This window comes from Canis lupus, chromosome 6 (genome assembly GCF_011100685.1).
Source record: "Canis lupus familiaris isolate Mischka breed German Shepherd chromosome 6, alternate assembly UU_Cfam_GSD_1.0, whole genome shotgun sequence".
Taxonomy (NCBI): Eukaryota; Metazoa; Chordata; class Mammalia; order Carnivora; family Canidae; genus Canis; species Canis lupus.
In genome coordinates, this window is record NC_049227.1 from 56,340,770 (window position 1) to 56,366,573 (window position 25,804).

The window sequence follows — 25,804 nt, forward strand, 5'->3', positions numbered from 1 at the left end:
GATGCCTGCAGGCAATATAAAGAGAAGTACGATGATGCCCTTGCCTATGACTGGAACATCAGAGTAAAATACTTAAAAAGATCAAAGAAACTAATAATTATCTGACACAAATAATTAGCCTAAAAATATTTATGGCACAGTTTCTATATATTGAAACCAACTGGTTTAAAACATAAAGATTTATATCACTTTTTATATAATTTTACTTTGTTCCTTAGGCAGAAAATAATTTGCTTACACTTTCCATTTCTTTCATCTTTTGTTGTGTTCGTTCATTTTCCTTTCTCAGTTGGCTTATCTCCTGTTCATTTTGTAGTGTTACAAATTCTTTTTCTCGAAGCTGTTCTTTGGAATGTTGCAATTTTTCATTCAAACTTTCTATCTGAAATTTAAACAGAGCAATATTAATGTAGCTAAGGAAAAATTCTCTCTCTCTTTTTTTAAAGATTCTATTTATTCATTCATGAGAGACACAGACAGAGGGAGAAGCAGGCTCCATGCAGGGAGCCCAACGTGGGACTCGATCTTGGGTCTCCAGGATCACGCCCTGGGCCAAAGGTGGTGCTACACCGTTGAGCCACCAGGGCTGCCCGGAAAAATTCTTTAATCATAACTGCAGTCCAAGTAAGTCAAGTGTCAAATACATATATATCAAGTAGTAAAATATAAAAATGTGTTTTTAAGATCACCATAACTTAGACATTAACATCAGAATTCTTGTATACCTACAATATACCAAAAGAAATGAAAGTCTCAATCACATTTGTATAAGAAAGGAAAATTGGGGTCAAGAAAACAAATGTTACATGGCCTTACAAGTTGTTTTATAGGTAATATGTGCAAGAGGAGACAAATATAGTTAGTGAAAACAAAGTTCCCTTTCCATTGTGTTCTTTCCTTAGTGGCAACCACATTAGTTAAGAGAATTAGAAATCCTTCCAGAGATATTTTATACATATTCAAACATGTACACATGATGGTAAATAGGTAGACACACTGAGACAAGAAAAACTACATTTAAAATAACATTAAGAGGGTAATTACCAGGGGCTGAGGAGTGAGGAAAATGAGGAAATGTTGGTTAAGGTATGTAAGGTTTCAGTTGAAAAAGATAAGTAAATTCTGGAAATTCAATGTATGGCACATAACTATAGTTAGTAATAAATGTATGCTTGAAATTTGCTAAGAAAATAGATCTTAAGCATCCTCAGCAAAAATAAATAATTAAAATAACTGAGGTGGATATGTTAATTAGCTTGATTGTGATAATTATTTCAGTGTATATCAAAACATTGTACACCTCAAATATATGCAATTTCTGTCATTATAGGTCAATAAACCTGGGGAAAAAGTTAAGAGAAAAATGAATTTAAAGTAGCATGCACAAGGGGATTAAAATTATGTAGTATTTTTATTGTATGTATTTTATAAAAAAGCCACATTATGTGAATGTCATTTTAAAAATAACAAATTTTTAAATGTTGTTTTTAAAAACAATATAAAACATGTAATTTAAAATAATTTACCTGTTTGTTGCATTCTTTAAGTTCCAATTCTGATTTCTCCAGAGTACCCTCTAATTTAATTATTTTCTGTTCCATTTCTCCCCTGTGCTCACGAATAGTCATATCCAAATGTGTAACCTCAATACAAAAGTAACATTAAACTATTACTCAACTTTATTATAACATAAAAAATTGCATGCTTGGAATGTGTTTTAAAATTGTTTACAGTAGATAATACTGAAACATAAACTCACCTCAAATTATTTTAAAAAGTCAGAAAAATATTAATTGCTTATTAATACTAAATCTTAAGCCTTGTATTATAGAATCTTAAAGCTACAACTATGTTCATAAATGACAAATAAATGATTTCTCATTTTATGCTAGGTAAAAGCTGCTAAATACAATGTAGCATAGCAAAAATTGTGGAATGTAGCAAAAGCAGTGTTTGGAGGAAAATGTACAGCATTAAATGCATATATTAGAAAAGAAGAAAAGATCTGAAATCAATCATTTAAGCTTCCACTTTCGGAAGCTAGAAAAAGAAGATGAAATTAAATCTAAAGTAAACAAAAAAGAAAAAAATAAAACAGCACAAATCAGTTAAACTAAAATTAGGAAATAAAGAGAGAAAATCAACAAAACCCAAAAGCTGATTCTTGAAAAGATCAATAAAATCAATATGCCCCTACCTAGGCTAAGAAAAACGGAGTGGACATGAATTAGTAATCAGAAATGAAAGAGAAGATATTAATAAAACTCTCAAAGACATTAAAAGGATAAGGAATACTATAACAACTTTCTGATTACAAATTTAATAAAATTAGGTGAAATACACAAATTACTTGAAAGACAGAATCTGCCAAAACTCCCAAGAAAAGACAACCTAAATAAGCTTATATTTATTAAAGAAATTAATGATTTTAATTAATTAAATTCCCAAATAGATTTTAATTAATTCCCAAATAGAAAGCAGCAGGTCCAAATGGCTTCACTGAGAGAAATTATACCAATTCTCTACAATCCAATTCAGAAGACAAAAGCAGAGGAAATACTTTCTAATTCATTCTATGAGGCCAGTACTATCCTAATACCCAAACCAAAAACATTTCAACACCCATTCACGATAAAAACTCTCAGTAGATGAGGAATAGAGTGGAACTTCTCCAACTCTATAAAGAATATCTACAGAAAAACAACAGCTAGTTTCATACTTAATGGTGAGAAACTCAAAGCATTCCCACTAAGATCAGATACAAGGCAAGGATATTCTTTCTCACTATTGTTTTTCAACACTGTCCTAGCAGTCCTAGCTACTGCAGTAGGACAAGTAAAAGAAATAAAAGATATACGTATTAGGAAGGAATACAAAACTATGTTTACAGATGACATAATCATTTAGGGAGAAAATCCAAAAAATTTGCCAAAATAATTCCTAGAGCTAGTAAGTGATTATAGCAGGGTTGTAAGATACAAGGAATACACATAAGTCACTTTCCTGGGTACCAGCAATGAACAAGAATTTGAAATTAAAAACATAATATGACTTACATTAGCACTTCCCAAAACAAAATACTTAGTTATAACTCTAACCAAATATATATAAGATCTATAAAGAGAAACTATAAAACTCCAATGAAAGAAATTAAAGAAAACAAATAGAGTCCATGTTCATGGAAGACTCAGAAAGACTCAGTATCATCAAGATTCAAGATGTCAGTTCTTCCTAACTAAATCTATACATTCAAGGCAATTCCAATCAAAATTCCAGCAAGTTAATTTGTGGATATTGACAAACTGATTCTGAAGCTTACATGGAGAGTAAAACATCCAGAATATCCAACATGATACTAAAGAATTACAAAGTTGGAAAAGTGACATTATCTGACTTCAAGACACTAAACAGCTACAGTAAACAGACTGTGGTACTGGCAAAAAACAAAACAAAACAAAAAAAAACAAAACCCAAACCAAAACAGGTGAATAAATAATTGTACAGAATAGAATCTAGAAACTATGTTAACTAACCTTTGACAGAGGAACAAAGGCAATACAATGGAGAAATAAGTCTTTTCAACAAATGGTGCTAGAATAAGTGGACAACATGCAAAAAAATAAATCTAGACCACATCCTTTTGCAAAAATTAACTCAAAGTGGATCATAGACCTAGATATAGCTTGCAAAACTATAAAACTTCTAGAAGATAACAGAGGAATATCTTGGATGACCATGGGTGGACTCTTTAGATACAAAGTCAAAGGTACAATTCACGAAAGGAATACTTAATAAGCTGGACATCATTAAAATTAAAAACTTCTGCTCTGTAAAAGCTAGTGTCAAAAGACTATGAATAAAAGCCACAAACTGGAAGAAAATATTTGTAAAAAACACCTCTGAAAAAGCACTTGTATCCAAAATATACAAAGAACTCTTAAAATCCAACAATAAGAAAACAAACAACTCAATTAAAAAATGAGCCAAACACAGTAACACACCTCAACAAAGAAGATATGCAGATAGAAAAATAAGCAGAGGAAAATACCCCCTATGTCATATGTCATCTGAGAAGTGCAAATTAACAAGGAGATACCACTATACCCCTATTAGAACGGCCAAAATCCAAAACACTGACAACATCAAATGCTACCCAGAACGTGGAGCAACAGGAATTCAAATTCATTGCTGGTAAGAATGCAAAAATGGTACAAGCCACTTGGGAACACAATTTGGAAGTGTTTTTAAAAACTAAACATAATCTTACCATATGATCCAGCAACCTTGGCCCTTGGTAATTAAAAGGAGTTGAACACTTATATCTACACAAAAACCTGTACACAGATGTTGACAGCAGCTTTATTTATAATTGTCAAACTTAGAAGCAACCAAGATGTCCTTCAGTAGGTAAGTAAACTGTAGTACACCTAGACAATGGAATATTATTCAGTGCTAAAAGAAATAAGGTATCAAGCAATGAAAAGATGTAGAGAAAACTTAAATGAATATTACTGAGATAACTCAATATGAAAAGACTATGTACTATATGATTTCAACTATATGACATTCTGGAAAAGGGAAAATGAGACAATAAAAAAATCAGTGGTTATTAGGATTGGGGAAGAGGAAGAAGGATGACTAGGTGGAGCATTGTGGATTTTTAGGGCAGTGAAAATACCCTGGATGATACCATAATGATGGATACATGTCATTAAACATTTGTCCAAACTCAGAGAATGTATACACCAAGAGTGAACTGTAATGTAAATTATGGGGTTTGGGTGATTATGTTTGTGCTCATCAACTATTAACAAATGTACCACTCATGTGGGGAATGTTGATAATGGGGAAGGCTGAGTGTTTATGGCAACAAGGAGTATATGGGAAATCTCTGTACCTTCTGCTCTATGTCACTGTGAACCTAAAATTGGTCTAAGAAATAAAGACTTTAAAAAAGATGCTGCTAAATAATACCTTTTGAATATTTTTGTTCCTCCAACAAACACACTATTTAAAGGAGTTAGAGTAACTCTTCTAATCCCATTGTCTCCTGATGTGCAGTAATATAAGAGATCAAAAGGTTCAAACACTAAGCTAACCTTCATTCTCAAAAATCCACTTGCTATAAAAATAGCAAGATGAAGATATATTTCTAATTTTTAAAATATTAATGTGCGGGATCCCTGGGTGGCTCAGCGGTTAGTGCCTGCCTTTGGCCCAGGGCGTGATCCTGGAGTCCCGGGATCGAGTTCCGGGTCGGGCTCCCAGCATGGAGCCTGCTTCTCCCTCCTCCTGTGTCTCTGCCTCTCTCTCTGTGTGTCTATCATAAATAAATAAATAAATAAATAAATAAATAAATAAATAAATAAACAAACAAACAAACAAATCTTTAAAAAAATATATTAATGTGCACAGAAAAACATATATGCTTTAAAAATGTCCATTTTGCCAAAAAGTGGTGACCTCTGAAACCCTGTGTGACTGCACTGTAACAGAAAATTTCATTAAATTATAAGTAAGAAAACTAACTTGAGCTGCTCTTTGCTTTAGTTCCCAATTTCTCTCCTTAAGTGCCTGATCCATTTCAAGGAGTTCTTGCTTCTTATCTTCATTCTCCATTTTGCATTCTCTGTAATTCACCAAAAGAAAAAGAACAAAGCAAATAGTAGGAATATTACGTTTTTTAAAAATTAATCAATTGGGTTACCTTCCTTTAAGTGATAAGACATATCCAATTATTTCTGGTTGAAAGGGCTCAAATTAAAGAAATAATGTATAATGAAAATGATTGATATTAATACAGTTACTTTAATAGAGTATTCTCAAAAGGCAAAAGTTAACTCTAACACTACTACTATAGACAATTTAAGCTAAATGTTAAAGCACTCCCAAGGTATAAGGCTGAATTAGTGTAAGAGTTTTAAAAATATGTCCAAATTTTTCATTTACAGGTCAAGGAAGCATTTGAAAGTCTTTTCTGTATCATCGCTGTAAGTTTATTGCAAATGAATGAGGCATTTATTTCATGGTTGGTATCTCTGATATCCATAGCTCAGTAAATGACCACTGTGTTTCTCATGGGAATTTTACTCAAATGACACCTTACATATAGTGAAGTATTGGAGTCTAATACAGAAATTTTTAAAATAAATTCTAGCTCTCCTAAATCCTTTATTTATAATTTTATACTATAAAAATGCTTAATACTGACACAACTTTATGACTACTACCACGCAGATCAGAAAATGCAATAAAAGAATTTTAATTTGGAACTCTATGTTCTGATACGACAAAGGCTAAAAATGTTGTTGGGACACCTGGGTGGCTCAGCGGTTGAGCAGGGAATGATCCTAGAGTCCTGGGATTGAGTCCCATATCGGGCTCCTTGCATGGAGCCAGCTTCTCCTGTCTCTGCCTCTCTCTCTGCCTCTCTCTGTGTCTCTCATGAATAAGTAAATAAAATATTTAAAAAGATAAAAAATAAATAAAAATGTTGACCTTTAAAATCTTCATGTGGTTTTCCAGTCTTAAATATGAACAATACTGAACAAAGGTACTGGTTTTAAAAAGCAGATTCTGAAATTCTTTTATAAACTATTTACTATTCTCTTAAGAGTCTTAACAATTAGGGGCGCTTGGGTGGCTAAGTCAGTTGAGTGACCAACTCTTGATTTCAGCTCAGGTCATGATCTCTGGGTCATGGGATCAAGCCCCACATCAGGCTCTATAATCAGCGCAGAGTCTGTCTGTCCCTTTCCCTCTGCTCCTTCCCTCACTCATATGCTGCTCTTCTCTCTCTCTCTCTCTCTCAAATCAGTCAGTCAAATCTTTTTAAAAAGATAATTCTTTTTTTAAAAATCTTTTTTTAAAGATTCCTTTCTAAAAAACCTTTTTTAAAAAGATTCTTTTTTAAAAAATCTTTTTAAAAAAGCTTTTTAAAAAAAATTTTTTTTAAAGGTTCTTTTTCAAAAAATCTTTTAAAAAAAGATTTTCAGCACTTATAAAAAGATCTCAGCAGTTGGGACGCCTGGGTGGCTTAGTGGCTAAGTGTCTGTCTTTGGCTCAGGTCACAATCTTGGGGTCCTGGGATGGAGTCCCACATTGGTCTCCCCTCAGGGAGCCTGCTTCTCCCATTGCCTATGTCTCTGCCTCTCTGTGTCTCTCATGAATAAACAAAATCTTAAAAAAAAAAAAAGATCTCAGCGGTTATAAAATACAAGGCTACACTAACAAGTTATTATTAAATGAATTCTAAAGATAATCGTTGTATAAGTGAATAGCTGAGCTTCCAAAAATTTAGCCATTAGCTAGAATTTAAGATTTCATTTTTACTTCTTTCATCCATTCATTCACTTAACCATTTAGCAAATATTTACTGGATGCTTCCTATATATCAGGATTCTATGTACTTTGAATTTAATAGTCAACAAAACAGATGTCCTTCATCATATGGAGCATACATATGAATAGGTCCAGTAAAGAAGACAGACTATAAATAATAAACAAGAAAAATATAAAGTGCTATGTTAGAGCATTAAATACAGTGATGAGATAGTGCCTGGGTAGCTACTTGAGAGTAGGTGGTCAGAAAAGGGCCCTCTGAAGTAACATGAAGGGCAAGAAGTTGGCCATTGAACCATTATTTCAGGCCAAAGAAACAGCTACCGCAAAGTCAAAAGGTAGGAAAAATTTATCAAGTTTTAAGTACCAACAAAAAGGTCAGGAGAAAGGGGAACAGTATGAAATAAGGCCAGAGAAACAGGCAGGAATCCTATCATGTAGGGCTTTATATTCTATGCTAAGGAGCTTGGCTTTTTTTTTTTTTTTTTAATTGTGGTAACATACATACAAGATTTACCATTTTAACCATTTACCATTTTGATCACTTTAAAAGTGTATATACAATTCAGTTACATTAAGTAAATTCACAATGTTGTGTAACCATCACCACTATTTCCAGTACTTGTTCATCACTCCAAATGAAAATTTCATATCCATCTGCAATTATTTTCCATTGTCCCAGCCTGGTTCCCAGCAACCATTAAGATGCTTTCTATCTTTATGGATTTGCTAATTCTGAATATTTCGCATAAATGGAATTATACACACGTACCTGGTTTATTTTATTTAGCTTAATGTTTTCAAGGTTCATCTATGTTACAGCAGATGTTAGTACTTTATTCCTTTTCATGACTGAATAATATTCCCTGTATGCATATATCACATTGTATTTATCAACTACTGATAGATATTTGGGTTATTTCTGCTTAGTGACTATTGTTAATAGAGCTGCTATGATCATTTGTGCACAATTTTTTTTGAACATCTGTTTTTAACTCTTTTGGGTAAATAACTTATGAGTTACATGGTAATTCTATGTTTAACTTATTGAGGAACTGCCAAACACTTTTCCATAGTCAACTGTATCATTTTAGTTTCTCAACGTCAATGTATGAGGGTTACAATTTCTCTACATACTTGCTAACACTTGTCATTTTCAGTTTTGGGTTTTTTTATTTTTATCATGGTCATCCGAGTGGGTGTGAAGCAGTATCTTATTATAGTTTTGATTTACATTTCCCAAGGAGCTTGGATTTTATTCTGAATATTTTGGGAAGCAATTGGAAGGCTTAAGCAGGGATGAAAATATAATCTAATTTATGTTTTAAATAATAAACTTAAATCCATTTCTGTTTTAAATCATAAACTTAACTCCATAAACTGAAATGGACTGTGGAGAGGGTCAGGAATTTAACTGGAGAGACCGTTAGGGAAACCACAGCAACAGGCCAGGTAAGAGATGATGATGGCTTATGCTAAAGTGGTAAGAGAAAAGAGGTCAAGAAATCAACAGATTTCAGAATATGTTTGGAAACAGAGTTCACATGAATTCCTTAATGACTGGATGAAAAAAAAAAGAGAGAGGAAAAGAGATACAACAGATTTCTGGTTTGAGCAATTGCCTGATTCTGAGATGGATGAAGGGTAGAGTTATAAAGAAAAAAAAAAGAGTTCTGTTTTGGCCAAGTTTAAGATGCCTCTTAAAAATACCTGAGTGAGGAAAAAAAAAAAAAAAAACTTGAGTGAGGGATGCCTGGGTGGCTCAGCAGTTGAGCATCTGCCTTTGGCTCAGGATGTGATCCTGGGGTTCCAGGATCAAGTCCCACATAGGGCTCCCTTGAGGCACCCTGCTTCTCCTTCTGCCTAGGTCTCTGCCTCTCTCTCTCATGAATAAATAAATAAAATCTTAAAAAGAATACCTGAGTGAAGGTAACAAGTAAATCATTAGATATTTGAGTCTGCAGTTTGGGGAAGAGATCATTACTAGAGATGTGAGTGGAAGTCTGACACACAGTATGTATGTACGTATGTATGTATGTATGTATGTATTTTTAAAGATGTTATTTATTTATTTATTCATGAGAGACAGACAGAGAGAGAGAGAGAGAGAGAGAGGCAGAGACACAGGTAGAGGGAGAAGCAGGCTCCATGCAGTTAGCCCAACATGGGACTCAATCCCAGGACACCAGGATCATGTCCTGGACTGAAGGCGGCGCTAAACCGCTGAGCCACCTGGGCTGCCCCTGACACACGGTATTTAAAGCTATATGAAATTTACTATGAATGAGTTTGTGGGTAGAAAAGAGATGGAGGTCCTTCACTGAGTCATGGGATGATATCTAAGTTCCTGGATCTTCTTGCTGCTCTCTCTCCTGTCATCCCACATTTCACATTCTGGTTTGTAATTCTGCTTTCCTTCTCAGAATCTATTTCCTACATCTTAGTTCTGGTCTGGCTCTCTACCCGCACTGACCAAAGATGTGTGCTGGAACAGCATTTTATGTTATCACTGGTAATCTAAGTACCCAGATTTTAGAGTTGGTCAGACTTGTGTTTAACTCCCTTCTCTGGACCTTATTATCTAAGTTTGAGTATTTTACTTAATTTTCTCAAGTCCCAGTTTTCTCAAGTGTAAAAAGGCGCTGATATGTATACGATAGGTTTATTGTAAAGAAATGAGTAAGATCATATAGGGAGCCCCTGGCATAATCCTGGCACAAAATAAAGGCTTAATATAAAGAAAACATGTTATTATTAATATCATTTTGCTATTAACCACTGCTGTATACTGCCCTAATTATTCTTTACCACTATATAATATAGGAGAGGGTCAGAATAAAATGGTCTAAAGACCAAGGATAGAAATATTAGTCACAAGGAATGGCTGAACTACTTAGATGGAGTATAAAGACAGGCTGACTGGGATGAACAGTGAGCCAAAGGCAGTTGAGAAATTTAGACATCCAGAATTAAGCAAAAAACTTTACTATATGACCCAAGGAGTCAGAGTAATAAAGTGAAATATCTGTAATTGTGATATCATTTCTTATTATTTAACGCACCTAAGTTCAGCTGTAAGATCCTTTATAGTAGAGTATTTTTCCTCTAATGATAATTGAGCCTTCTGTAGTACATCTCTCAATTCCTGAAGTTGTCTTAAAGTACTTTTTAATTCTCCATGAGCATTCTGGAGTTCAGATTCTAATGCTTCCCGTTTCTGCAAAGCTTCTGTTAGTTCAGTTTCAGTGTGGTGCTGTAATTTTTCTAATTCCTTCACTGTTGAAAGCAAAGAATAATTTTAGTTTTAAAAACATTTTATTTAAACTCAATGTGCCAGAGAGAATAATTTTAGAACTATATAAAAACCATTTATTAAAAATTTGTAAATAATTATAATTAAGAATATCGAATTCTATTCATCTACAAGAGGCTATAAAATACATATTGTCCTTTCCAGTCCTACTAACCCAAATTCTCACTTTATTCTACTTTTTAAATATAAATAAACAGGCAGCTAAGCTCAGCTAACCTGTTAGCTTACCAGAATTTGTCTTCTTATCTAGTTCTGTCTTTGTCTGTTCTAAGATCATGTCTAACTGAGAGAGATGCATTACTTTATTTTCTCCATCTCGTTTTAGGTACATTATTTCTTTTTCCATTTTAGATAGGTCTTCTTTGTACTGATCCATCTCAAGTTTCACTTGTCTAATTAAAAACAAAAAATAAAACCATAAATGATAATTTGGAAACCTAAAGCCAATTGACTTTTAGTCTCTGACTAAAAAAATCTGCAAATTATATAAGGGCAAATACCAGCAAAACATCATCAGAATCTTGGGTCACCCTTAGGTCCTATTATTAAAAATGCTAAAAGATTCTAATTCTGCGCCAATTATGTACCACTAAATAGTACTGTACTACCTGGTAATATTTAACAAGGTTAGCCTTCTTTTCAATCTAACTACAGTTAGCTTGTATAAAGCTTTGTACACTGAGAACATCCATGGATAGTTGTCTGATTCATCTGGAATTTTTATTATCTGCCACACAGAAAATAAGGAAGCCAAGCAATCAAAATATTCACCATAATGACCATACTACTTATAGGAGAACCAAGTCAGTTCTTTGTATTCAGACCTTTATTATTTATGTTATCTTTTTTAGCTTTACAAGGAACTAGAGATTCCCAGACTAGTGCAACTTTCTTGCTTTGCAGATGAGGAAAGTGGAAGGTTCGTGAATTGTCTGGCATAAGACAAAGAAGTTAACAGTGAGAGAATCAGGTTTACTAACTTTCAGTCAGCCCTGAACTTATTCCAACATGGAAGATCCTTCATCTATAGATAAACTAACACAGTGAAAGTTTTAAGTTCATTTATTGGTAATTCCAAAGTGATATTCACTAAGTAAATAAGTGTTAATGTCATCCTCAATGGTCGGTAGAATTGATGCTTCCTGAATCAACATTTTTTGTCACTGTTGTTCTTTATGTCTTTGATATTTTCTAAATTGAGTTTGCAAGCAGGAACACTGCTTTTATAAATGCAACTTAGACAAATGTGAATTTGTTCAAGAGGTTTTTAATCTGATGCCATGAGAGAACTTGAGGAAAACTATAAAACTCCTGAAACAATATGCAAAATTATGTATACATATGTTCCATGTATTGATAATAATCCATAACTCTTTATCATGCACTCAAATATGTTCACAGTCTAAAAAGGTAAGAAGCTTATTTGATAAATGATAATTACCCTTTTACAGTTCTAAAATTCCACATAAGTGATTTTTAGCTTGACTAATTCATTTCTTACGTTACAGCAGATATAAAACATAATTAGAAAATAATACATGAAAGAGGTTGGCTTATAGTACCAAGAGACGAAAGCTTGTCAGCAAGGAAGTTGGAGGAAAATTATATTAAAAATATACAATAATTGGAAAAGGACAGTAATCTACAAACAGTAAAAAACAGTAAAAAACTCCAATATTTTGTTGAGGTGCTATTATATATCTCAGCATGGTATAATAATTGATGTATTTGTAATGAAAACCCTGAGACGACCAGAAAAATTAAAAATGACAAGAAAATATATATTTTAGAAAATTTCTACCAAAAAGGATATTTTTTTGTTGTAATACAGTTTCAGTACTCGATAAATTCCACACTTACTTATCAGCAATTACTCATTCTTTCTTGATGCTAGGTGAATGAGGCATTAGTATAATAAATATTTAAGGGTTTAAAAATTTTTAATTATTATATAAATAATCCAATACCAAAGATTTCCCCTTAACTTTCAAAATTTTACAACACGCTTTAAACTCGTCAGTTTTACCAGAAATATTTCACCTTCTTATTGCAGGGTTACAGAGCAATCAAGTCTGAGATTGGAAATAAAGCCAAAGGAAGGATCATGCAAACATACTAAACTTTTAGATGTGACAGCTGAGACTCTCTGGCCTCTTCCAATGTAAAAAAAAAAAAAAAAAAAGAAAAAAAAATTACAATGGTAATGGAGGCAGTCTGAGAAATCTAAAAAGTGCTATAGGAGCCTCAGCACTGAGAAGCCAGGATCAGGATCGTTTACATGAAGTGACATTTACATGTAGTACCAGAAGCACCTTGTAGTTGGTTGTTTTAAAGCATATCTAAACTATGCATTTCATAACCTAACTTCTTTGAATTTCACTCTCTTACTTTAAAAATAGGGAAAATAAATAAATAAATAAATAAATAAATAAATAAATAAATAAATAAATAAATAAACCCATATTGTAGGGCTGTTTTGAAGAATGAGTTAATGTGTCTACCTAGCACATTGCCTGGCACACAAAAAGGCATTCAATAAATTAGTCTCCTTTCTTTCTATCTGAAGATATTTTAATTCTAAAACAGATCCAAGGAGATATTTTAACTGTAATACCTTTTGAGAGAGGAAAAAAAAGAGTTTTATAAATTGTAGTTCCAGAAGTGAAAGAAGCAATAATGAGACCAGAGAAACTGAAGAGCAGAGAAAACCCTGCTTCCTGAAGAGAAGATATCATGGAACTAGAGTATTCCTTTCTTATGAAGTTTAACTGTTTTGCTGATAGGCTTATTAGCATTTGGGACACTTTTCCTATTATATGTGCCTATTAGCTATAATCAAGAAGAGGTTTTGTCTAGAAGCCAAAGGGTAAAGGTAAGAAGAGGAATAAGCAATTGCTTCAATTTTCTCATTGAAACAGAAAGCAAGGGATGCCTGGGTGGCTCAGTGGTTGAGCACCTGCCTTCGGCTCAGGGCATGATCCCGGAGTCCCAGGATCAAGTCCTGCATTGGGCTCCCTGCATGGAGCCTGTTTCTCCCTCTGCTCGTGTCTCTGCCTCTCTCTCTGTGTCTCTCATGAATAAATAAATAAAATATTAAAAACAAAAAACAAAAAACAGAAAGCAAGATCATCAGTGAGAGCAAAGATTGGGAAGGAGCTGTTGGGAGTTTTGAAAGAAAAGGGCTAAGTATAAGAGTCTTCTACAAGTCAGTAAGGTTGTGATTGCCAGGCAGCAGGTCCCTTAAAGGGGGTCCCTTAAGGTTGAAATTATGAATTTTTATATTTTTAAAAAGACTTTATTTGAGAGACAGATAACAAGAGAGTGAGCAGGGGCGAAAGGGAGAAGGAGCCTCCCTGCCCCAGGTCCTGGGATCATGACCAGAGCTGAAGGCAGATGTCTAACTGGCTGAGCCACCCAGGTACCCCTGAAATTACAAATTTAAAGCAAGACTGGTCAGCATGCTCATATTTTCCTCCAGCTTCTCTAGAGATACCAGCATGGAGTAGTGTGAGTTGGATTTTTAGTACTGTATAGAAAAAGTGAGAGAGAGGTAACAGAGTTGCAACTAGATGTAAATAATTGATTTTGATATTTGACTAGAATTTAAGCTCAGTAAAGAAATGAGAGGAGGACATCAAGGAATAAGACAGTGGTGGAACTGATGAATTAGAGATCTTGGTGAGATCAAAGAATTGTTGAATTTGGGGAATTAAAGGGTATCAGGTGGTAACAGAGATATAGATGCCTAATATTTAGATTACAGAAAAACTGAAGATGTTTTGAAATGACAAGGTCTAGAGCAAATCATGAGATATGATAGAACCCAAGAGGAAAGGAATTTTTTAAATAAGAAGCTAACATCTCAGAACAATCAGCTAACAGATATTGAAATCTTCAATAATAATGACAGGAGTGGTGTTGCAGGAAATAACAATACATCACGTGGCCTGTAGGTGTCACAACAGTGAAGGATGATATGGTCTGAAGACCAGAAGTTCAGAGTATGGTGTACTACTCCATATCTCAACCCTGTGGTACAAGAACCATGGGAAAGGGACGCCTGGGTGGCTCAGTGGTTGAGCGTCTGCCTTTGCCTCAGGGCATGATCCTGGGGTCTGGGATCGAGTGCCGCATAGGGCTCCTTGCAAGGAGCCTGCTTCTCCCTCTGCCTATGTTTCTGCCTCTCTCTCTCTGTATGAGAGAGAATGAATGAATGAATAAATGAACAAATGAACAAATAAAATCTTAAAAAAAAAGAACTGTGGGAAAAATTTTTTACTTTAGAGGGCTACAGGACAAGAAGCAAGGTTCTCAGGGAAGAGTAAGATTTCTGTTAAAGCAAGAAAAAAGAAGTAAAGAATATAGATAATGTCTCTCAGGATAGACTGTGAATTCCAGAGGACAAGTGGAAGTCTCTCAGAAGTTGGGATAAGCTGAGAGAAGGAAACAGTATATGTGGTGAGGTTTTGGGGAATTAGTATGAGAGATGACTGTTGACCTCGAAGTACACAGCTTCTTGTGGTGTCTGGCATAAGCAAGGATAACATTATTATGTAACTATTCAATTAGACACTGGTGGTGAGGCTGTTGTGTGGGTAGACATCAGTCAATGGAAGGAAGGAGGTCTGAAGAACTGTGCGTGATCTTAGTCTTAAACACAGGGCAATCCTCTTGACCCAGTTCTAGATGACAGTTGCCATCTAGAAAAGCAAGTTGCTACTCAATGCACAAAGCCCTGATCTTTACTCTTGTCAGTGGGAGAGAGGGAACCTGAGGACATGGGGTTTTAGTTCAATGCCTAAGTTAATTCTTGACTCCTGTTGGTAGCATTGTAGTTAATTATGAGTGTATAATTTCCTTTAGAGGTTTTATGTATTTATTTGAGAAAGAGGGACAGAGATAGTGACAGAGCACAAGCAGGGAGGAGAAGGAAAAGCAGGATCCCCACTGAGCAGAGAGCCCGATGCAGGGCTCAATCCCAAGACGGTGGGTCATGACCTGAGCCAAAGGAAGATGCTCAGCCAACTGAGCCACACACGTGGCCCCCCCTTTGAGTGTATTAATCATGTTAGCTCTTGCTGACAAAGCATTAGAGGTCTGGGGAAGCTGGGGAATGCTTTCACCTTATGGGTCCTTTCTTAACCAATTAACTAATGATTCCTGGTCTGGACTCAACCAAATTAAGTCAGAATCCTTGGAGGTGAGACCTAGGCATCAGTACTTTTTAAAGCTCCTCAGGTAATTTTAATGATCAGCCAAGATTCAAAATCACTGTTGTATTCTGTTAAGCTAATCTCCTCCATAAACAATTAGACACCATGAAAGTTTTCAATGAGTACATCTTTGCCTACAACTTTTAATAGTATTCACAATTTAATATAATAGTTGCTGGGTGCCTATGAAGTGTAGGGAACTATGCTAATTGTTGTGGGAGGATCCTAAAGTAAACTAGAAATTATTTTGGCCTTAAGGAACTTTTAATACAATAGGAGGATAAAGGATGTTAACTATAATACAAAAAAAGCATAAAGAAGGATATAAAGGTATAAACAAAATGCTGTAAAAACACAGGCTGTGAAAAAATTAAATCTTTAAACAAATGCTTCACTTAACATTATATGATATTGAAATTCAGGTAACTACTGATGTTGAAATAGGAAGAAAAAGAAAAACTAACATATTCATTTTACCTGGCAGTACCAGTAAGCTCAATAACTTTTTGCCTTTTCAAATCAGCTTCACGTGTGGCTGCTTCACATTTCTCCTCCATTTTTCTCAACTTTTCAGCTGAACTTTCCCTTTGTTTTTGAAGCTCTTGTTCCAGTTTTGATACCTTATAAAACAATTTTCATTAAGTATTTTAAGTTCAGTCACAGTATAACATTCTTTGGAATAAAAATATTTATATAAATTTTAGCCTATCATTCAGTTTCCAGATTCCAGTTTCCAGTATTATAAAACTCAAAGTACAGAGTAGGAAGTAAATGTTTTGGAAATAAAAAGGCAAAACTTAACTTTGTATAAGATATTTCATTCATATACATATTTAGAAGTAGCCACATCATAACACTAAGATAAGATTTACAAGAATTGAACAAAATAATGATTAATGTGCCCCTTTTCATTATCCAAATCCATTTGAAATGTTTTCTTCTCTGGTCAAACTATGTTGCTTTCCTTCTTCACAAATTCATTCATTCATGAAGACTTCTAAATTCCCAACTGCTCTCAAACATTACCACTTGTATTTGCTCCTATTATTTCGTCTGTTCTCCTACAGTGAAACACGTATTTTTTTCCTACCATATAAGTCAAATTGCTCCTGACTATCACTGCTCTCTCTTCTTGGCTTCTTTATATTAGCATTTAAAATGTTCAAGACATTCCCATTATGAAAAACTATCCTCCATACCTCTACCTCTCTCCAACTACCACCACCCTTTCTTTCCTCCTCTTCAAAGCCCAATTTCCCAGTTTCCTATTCTTGTTGTATCATCTTCTCACTTCTCATTCACTCCCCAAACCAAAGCAATTTAGCCATTCTACAAAACTGAGCAGTGTCACTAATGACCTCCATGTTGCTAATTCCAGTGGACATTTCTCAGCCCTCATTTTACTTGATCTTGATTTCAGCAGCCCATGGCACCAATTATCATTCCTTATTTCATGAAATACTTACTTTGGCTTCTATGTACCATATCTCATAGAGATCTGTTCAAGTTAATCTTCTCACCTCTTATTCTGTATTTTCTCCCTAGTTAAACTCAGACACTCCATGTTTTCAATGAACATCTACATGACTGTGCTCTTCAAGTTAATTCTGGCTAATGGCCTTAATATCCTCTCTGCTCTTCTAAAACCTCTCACTAAAGAACTGAATATAGATTATAAGTTATTAATTCTACACTTCTAATTCAAGTTCCAAGAATAAAATTAAAATAGAACCCAGGTAAAAACTAAAGAGAACCATCTGCGTTTTATTAAATAGCACACTCATAAAGCAGAAAGAATCTAAAAATGAGTAATAATCTGAAAGGATCTAACATGTAATCTATGCATACTGGGAAATAAATGAAAGGCAGAAAGAGAATTCTGTATACACTGGAATATTTACTCCAAATACTAGAGAAATTTTGAGATAGAAACTTCTTGGGCAGCTCAGGTGGCTCGGCGGTTTAGCGCTGCCTTCAGCCCAGGACCTGATCCTGGAGACCCGGGATCAAGTCCCACATCAGGCTCCCTCATGGAGCCTGCTTCTCCTTCTGCCTGTGTCTCTGCCTCTTTCTCTCTCTCTCTCTGTGTCTCTTGTGAATAAATAAAATTTAAAAAATAAACAAAAACTTCTTTAGACCCTCGAAGAAATTAAAGAACATACAAAAATCTCTTTTAAAGATCACAAAGAAAAAAAAATTACCAAATGAGTATACAAATGAATTGGTAGATTTATGGGGGAAAAAAAGAGACGAAAGCCATAATATCATTACTGAAATGAAAACAACTTCAGAAGGAACAAGAATTTTAATCAATTCTGAAAACCAGAGTCAACAACAAGGGACTTAGGAAGTGGGAATCAAGCGCAGAAGAGATGAAGAAATGCTTTTGGATGAAGCTGAACAGTAGGCATAGCAAACAATAGGTCTAGACTTTAACAAAGGGATGGAAAGCCACAGAACAGCTGTCTCTTAAAAAAAGAAAACAGGGAATACCTGCTTCATATTTCTGAATGCATTGAGAGATTCTTTAGTTCCACTGGAGAGGCTGAAGATGAATTTAGAATATATAAATAAAAAGTCATCCAAATTACAAAAAGGTAAGGTGTTGTGAGATTATAGGGAATGTTTTTTAATTTATACATTTTTATAAAGTTTGAAAAAGAAAAAACAAAACCAAAAATATGAAATAGCTGTCCAAAGAATTCAGATGAACTGGTAATGAATGAAAGAGAAAAGATTCAACTCTAGTATAAAATTCCTAAGATTCTTTCATTGTAGTTATCATTTAGTTTTAGAAATAGTTTCCTCGGCAGCCCTGGTGGCTCAGCGGTTTAGCGCCAGCCTTCGGCCTAGGGTCTGATCCTGGAGACCTGGGATCGAGTCCCATGTCCGGCTCCCTGCATGGAGCCTGCTTCTCCTTCTGCCTGTGTCTCTGCCCCTCTCTCTCTCTCTTTTTCTGTGTCTCTCATGAATAAATAAATTAAATATTAAAAAAAAAGAAATAGTTTCCTTTGGAATTTTTCTTGTAGTACACTGCTTTAGCATTTCTTTGGGGTTATCACACATCCTGATCCAAAAACATGATTGAATGAAGAAGTCTAAATTATAACTAAGTTCCATAGATGATAAAAATGTGCCCATAGCATTAGAGATGTAGGTTAGAATACACAAAAATAGAATTTTACCTATTTTTCAATGTTAAAATAGAATATTTCTTAGACTAGGAAATCTTTTCAGGTAAACAGCAATTAATAACAAAATATTTATTACTGATTTTTAAAATTTCTATTTCATACAAGTGAAACTATTTTGACCAATAATATATACCTGTTTTTCAAGTTTAGTTTGAATGTCTTCTAGCTCTCCGTTTCTAATTGTTTCTTGTTGTAACATTTGCTGCTGTTGCTGAAGAGTATGCTGTAGAATAACATTCTGCTCAGCAGTCTCTTGAAGACTGTGATTTTTTATCTTTAGTTCTTTCTGTAAGCAGTATACCTAACAAATATATAAATTTCTCATTAAAATGACATGTCAAATAAAAAGCCGTAAAATGTCAAAGTAGTCTTCCTTCTTACCTTCACGTGTCATGTGGGATAATTGTATTTATGGCTATAGTTTGTTACATGGAAGGGCAGGTTCATTTTTCTGATGGGAGGATACATTAGAAGGGTCTGTTTATACGACTGACTCTTGGATGGTGTCTGGGAATGTGGCTTCTGAAACATTCCCTAAGTGATGAGATTGTTTTGGCTTATGGCACTGAATCACACTTTCCTTCTGGGAGTTTCTAATTTTGATACTTGTCCTAGGTGACTAGCCCCCAGTAAAAATCCTGAACTTTGAGTCATAAACAAACTTCTCTGGGCAGAAACACTGCACACACATTGCCACATTTCACTGCTAGAGAAAGAAGCATGTTTTATGTGACTCCTCTCAGAGAAGGGACAGAACCCAGGAAGCCATGGATTTCTCCACGCTACATATAATGAAACTTTCTCCTTACTGATAATAAACTACAGGCATATAAGCACTGCATAAATGTTAGGTGCTATTTATTATATTATTGTTGTAATAATTGTTGTAATTGTTGTAAAACTATTGCTGTTGTTTATAAAATGGTATCTCAGTAAATCATGCAAATATTCACGATCCAAAAAACACATAAAGGAGGGGCACCTGGCTGGCTCAGTGGTTGAATGTCTGCTTTTGGTTCAGGTCATGACCCCAGGGTCTTGGGATCAAGTCCCACATTGGGCTCCCTGCAGGGAACCTGCTTCTCCCTCTGCCTATGTCTCTGCCTTTCTCTCTGTATCGCTCATGAATAAATAAAACCTTAAAAACAAAAACAAAACACATAAAGGAATGACAATATCAACTAAGAAACTGTATTCATTCACTCCACATATTTAAGGCTTGAATATGCTGGTCCTCAAAATTGCTTTAAAAGATACCTTTAAAATTATCTGGAAGTATTTACTAGGAAGGAGAAAAATTCCCTTTGTCCTAATAATCCAAATCCAATAAATCTGCCAAAAGAAATTATGTTAAAATCAAATTAATAATGCAGCATAATTTAATATTTATTTTTTAATATTCTTTACCTGCTCCCAAAAGAGGAAAAGTTTAATAAATGATGATATATCAATCTGATTTAAAATGATGCAACCACTTAAAATCATAATTTAAAAGACAGGAGCAAATACAATATTTACAAAATGAAATTAAGGGGGAAACCCCCCCAGAATTACATTTCACTAACATAATTATGAAAAACAGGCAGGCACATAGACTACTGAAAGCTTAAGTATTAGAAAGTGGATTGTAGGTAAATCTTTAAAAAATTTCTTATTGTTGCTTACATAACAATTTTTAACATGAAGGAAAATAAAAGCCTTTCTTTTAAAGCAAAAAAATCTTTCCAATAAGTATTCCAGAAGAAAGAATTTTTAAACTGCTAGAAAATAGTAGAAGAGAACTCTGACTTGGTCCTTTCTTCTAATTATCCAGTATCTCAATAATTCATCTCAATAGAGAAAGTTGAATTTCTAAATCTAATTCTCAATCCTTTAGACAACCAGAAAAAGCAAAAACAAAATGAAAAAACTTGAGGCATTTTATACTTCTAAATCTAAAACAATATTCTAAGTGTTAATCATTTTATATTACTCTCTATATTAATCATTTTATATTAGAATTACTCTAAATAATTTCATCTTCTGATTCCCTCGAAATAGATAAAAGAATCAGAATTTAAGGTGTCATATTTTGTGTTGCACTGAATTAATGTTTGTTATAAACAAAGAATATGGGACACCTAGGTGGCTCAGCAGTTGAGCGTCTGCCTTTGGCTCAGGGCATAATCCCACAGTCCTGGGATTGAGTCCCACATCGGCCTCTGTGCATGGAGCCTGCTTCTCCCTCTGCCTGTGTCTGCCTCTCTCTGTTTCTTTCATGAATAAATAAATAAAACCTTAAAAAAAAACAAAGAATATAAAATTAGAATTTATATTTTAATGTAAAGATTTTATATATTTATCTGAGAGACAGATTACAAGTGGGAGGGAGGGGCAGAGGGAGAAGCAGACTCTCCTCTGAGCAGGGAGCCACTATGGGGTTCTATCCCAGGACCCGGGGATCATGACCTGAGCCAAAGGCAGACATTAACTGACTGAGTCACCCACATGCCCCTTAATGAAAATTTTTTTTTTATCAGCTACATTAAGATGTACTTTTAAAGAATATTAAAAAAAAAAAAACTCAAAAAGAAATCATGTGAAAAATATGCTATTTACAAAAGTGCTAATTTACCTCTTCAGATTTCTTCTTTAGCTGCTTTTCAAACTTTTCCTTATTTCCTTCTAATTGATTCAAATGCAAGGCAAGTTCTTCCTTACAAATTTCCAGTGCTGAATCTAGTTGTCTGACCTAAGCAGGAAAAAAGTAAAAAAAGAAAAATCAATTCATAGTAATGAGTGCTTATTATATATTCAATATTTTACAGGTTTATGTTACCTAAATGCTTCAAACAGTGAATACTCAGCCCAACTTAGGGTACAAAATGGTATTATAGAAAAGATTTATTTAGAAAACAAATTTTTCATTGCAAATTAGGAGATCGGAGATTGAGGTCCTGAAGAATAAACAGAACATGAACAAGTGAAGAAGGGCATTCTGGGGAGAGGGAGTAAGTCCAGAGACAAGACAATGTGAAAAGGAATGGTGTGAAGTTGGCAATTTAGGGTATGAAGAGTATCAGTTTATAGGAGATGGGTATTTGGGAGATTAGATTGGAAAGACATACTGGGGCCAACTGTCAAGAACCTGTAGACCAAATGCCCTAAAACACTAACCTAAAATGGTAAGCAATATATAAGCCTATTCCTTAAGTTCCCTTGATCAAGGAAAAAAGCACTGGTGTACTATGCTAATAATTCTATGGAGTGAATATTCTAAATATGATGAAGTCACTAAGAAAATGAAAATGTTTCTGTAAGCTGGAAAAAAAACTTAGGAGGCTGCATTTGTTTTGAATCAATGAAAACATTTTCAGAAAGGCAGCACCGTAACTTGGTTCAATAGCTGCAAATGCTTTACACTGTAACCTTAATAATATAGAGCAAATGAGCAAAGAGCAACCCAAATTCAGTAACTTTTTTTTCCACAAAAATTAGTTCAAGGGCCAAAATTTGCACATGTGATCCATATCCCACATGTCAATAAGATGCCTGTCTTGCTCCTTTCTTACTATAATTTTGAGCTTTTCGGGAGTGTTTTTCCCCCCTTAAAGCAAGCATTCTTATAAGTCATCTTGAAGGTGTAAAAGAAATCTCAAGATGAGAAAAAGAGAAAAATGCTCCCTCTTGCAGATACTATTTATTCTATATCATAAAATTATTCTTGCAACTCATTTCTAAATAGACAATCTTGAAAGACAATTTTTGAAGACAGTCCCTCTAGTCTGTGAGTATAACCATTAACAGCTAAAGAGTTGGTAATTTTGAATTATTATCCTTGCTAATAAATTATTGCCCTAGTATAATAATTTTTAAATTAATGTTTGTTTTATGAAAGGTATAAATACTTAAGAGTTTTCTTTCTTTTTTCTGAGGTTTTTGTTGTTTTGAGTTTTCTTTCTGAAGCGTGAGAATGAGCACTGGCACTTGTATCATCCCCGCACACAGAGAAGAAATAAAATCTGGGGACTGTCAGAATACCACACCTGATAATTAATAATATAAAGACTAATTCAGGCAATATTTATCACTAGTTATTAAAATTACTGGTTATAGGTTGTTGAGGAGTGGGGCATTCACATGGCCTGAAAGAATCACTGCACATTTATTAATTATAAAGGAAAAAAATGTGCCCTTCACATGGTGAGATCTGGCAGCAATCAGCTTAAATAAAGTGCCAATATTGGCAATGCCAGTAATGGGGTGGTTTGACATGTGCTTCCTGATGGGAAGCAGAAGAACACAGTATAACTCATGGGATGTTCTAGTTGACCCAGACTTTTCAGAAGATTCAAGAAGAATAGGAGAATAGAGAGTGAGCTTAGGGAAACCTAAAGTGCCAAAATCAACATGTAAGTATAATTGAATCCTAGGCTGGAAAAAGAACAAGAAAAATCTAAAGTAGTGTTTTTAAAGGTTTTAATGAGCATACAAGTCAGCTGGGCACCCTACTGAAATACAGATTGTGAATCAGTTAGAAGGACAAGGAATAGGATGATATAAAACAGGAGACATGGGCTCAAAATATAATGAGACACTCACTCTCAGGGTCATGCCAAGTGCCAACATTACACTTATATGACCCTGAGAGTAAGCATCTCCCTAAATTTTGCATCAGAAGTAATTCACTTCCTTCACCTTAGTCCCAATTCTGGTAGACCTGGGTTACAACCGAAATTCCACAAGTCAAACAAGTTCCTAAGTGATGTTGATGTTGCTAGTCCACAGATCATGCTTTGAGTAACAAGGCTACAGAATGACTTTAAATAATTGGAAAAATTTCAGTACGGACTGTGTGTTGATTGATGTCACTGAATTAATTTTTACTTTCTCAGGTATGTAGAGTGGTATGGTCACATAGGAAAAAGTTTCTGTCCCCAGGAGATGCAAGTTTAAATACTGAAGGTATAGGGGCAGCCTGGTGGCTCAGCGATTTAGCGCTGCCTTCAGCCCAGGGCCTGATCCTGGAGTCCTGGGATCGAGTCCCACATCAGGCTCCCTGCATGGAGCCTGCTTCTGCTTCTGCCTGTGTCTCTGCCTCTCTCTCTCTATCCCTCTCTCTGTGTCTCAAATAAATAAATAATTAATCTTTAAAACCAAAAAATAAAAGTCCCTTTAAAAAAATATTGAAGGTGTAAAGGGTTATGACATCTGCAACCCTCTCTCAGGTGGTCTGGCAAAAAGGAAATGTGTCTGTATGAGACTGGGTAGAAGCCTGCAAAGTGGGTATGTGCATACATGTGTATAGGGAGATATGAAATGAATGTAGCTACAGTTTAACAGTAAATCTAGTAAAGGGTACACAAATGTTCTCTATACTTTCTATTTTTTTGTAGGTTTGGAATTTTTCAAAATAAAATTTAAGTAAAATTAATAAATCAATTTAAAAAATAGTAAAAACCATTTACTACTCTGTTGAATTTATTATTTGAACAAGGGGTTTGAGAGTCTGTCTATATCTCATATGGATAAGCATCATTCACCTCATACCATTATAAATATACATGTATACATATGGACATGAATGAATAGAAATGAAAACAAAGACATTGCTTTGTTGAACCAAAGAATTTCCTCAGAAGTATAGTATGGGGGTAACCAGGTGTGAGCTCTACCTACCTACCTTCAACAAAAGCAGCTAGGTTCTTTTTAAATTTTTTTCCACTTACAACTTTCTTTGGGAAAAGAAAAAAAATCCAGAGTGGAACATAAAAACAAAACAAAAGAAAATAAGTAAACAAAACTCTAAATCTAATAAGCAACTTTCTCAATATTCTATTTAACAACATGTAACATAACTGCTTTAATTTATTAGTTTCTTGTTCTTGTTCAGAATTTTCCCATCAATCTTCTACTTCTCATTAATCATACTTTCATAAGTGATACAACTTTAAATTGATTCTTAGAAATCTCTTGCAGATAGAAAATTAATAATTTTTGTGACTTCATTAGCTTTATTTGTACTTCCTTTGTTAATGGTTGGATTGACGCATTTTTCAAGAATTTGTCGATTGTGGGACGCCTGGGTGGCTCAGCGGTTGAGCATCTGCCTGTGGCTCGGGGCGTGATCCTGGAGTCCCAGGATGGAATCCTACTTCAGGCTTCCTGCATGGAGCCTGCTTCTCCCCCTGCCTATGTCTCTGCCTCTCTCATGAATAAATAAATAAAATCTTAAAAAAAAAAAAAAAGAATTTGTCGATTGTAAGAATATATTGATTTTTTTAAAGACTTTATTCATGAAAGACACGGGGGTTGGGGGGGGGGGGCAGAGACACAGGCAGAGGGAGAAGCAGGCTCCATGCAGAGAGCCCAATGTGGGACTCGATCCCAAGTCTCCAGGATCATGCCCTGGGCTGAAGGCAGCGCTAAATCGCTGAGCCACCAGGCTGCCCTTTGGTTATTTTTTAAGAATTCATTACTTTTAATGCAAAGAACAAACAGAGGTACGTAGAGGGACATAGCCAAAAGTCAACAAGGGAAAGTGGTAATCACATAATCAAGAAGAAACTAGATTTGTAACTTCAATTTTGTTGCTATAAATATCCAGTATGTTAAGTTTAATATAGCTTGAGTCATAGGAATGTTGCTTCTATATTTCTTCCTCATTTTGGTATTTGCCCCAGTATTAGAGCTATTAAGGGAATAAAATCCAATAACATAATTTATTCTTACTGATATTAATATCTGGTTATTAATATATAAAA

General features: G+C 34.5%; 1 protein-coding gene across 15 annotated transcripts in view; it reads right to left on the reverse strand.

The window, feature by feature from the left end:
- CCDC18 (coiled-coil domain containing 18) overlaps positions 1-25,804 on the reverse strand; it is a 101,717-nt gene that overhangs the window by 32,070 nt on the left and 43,843 nt on the right. For 14 of the 15 annotated variants that reach the window (XM_038541333.1, XM_038541326.1, XM_038541327.1 and 11 more), the window contains 8 exons: positions 21,676-21,792; positions 19,195-19,362; positions 16,345-16,487; positions 10,883-11,046; positions 10,404-10,617; positions 5,530-5,629; positions 1,527-1,643; positions 239-382 (listed from right to left, as the gene is read on the reverse strand). In XM_038541333.1, the coding sequence (XP_038397261.1) occupies positions 239-382; positions 1,527-1,643; positions 5,530-5,629; positions 10,404-10,617; positions 10,883-11,046; positions 16,345-16,487; positions 19,195-19,362; positions 21,676-21,792 (1,167 nt within the window). The remainder of the gene's footprint in view (positions 1-238; positions 383-1,526; positions 1,644-5,529; positions 5,630-10,403; positions 10,618-10,882; positions 11,047-16,344; positions 16,488-19,194; positions 19,363-21,675; positions 21,793-25,804) is intronic. The other variant, XM_038541328.1, reaches the window with a different exon arrangement.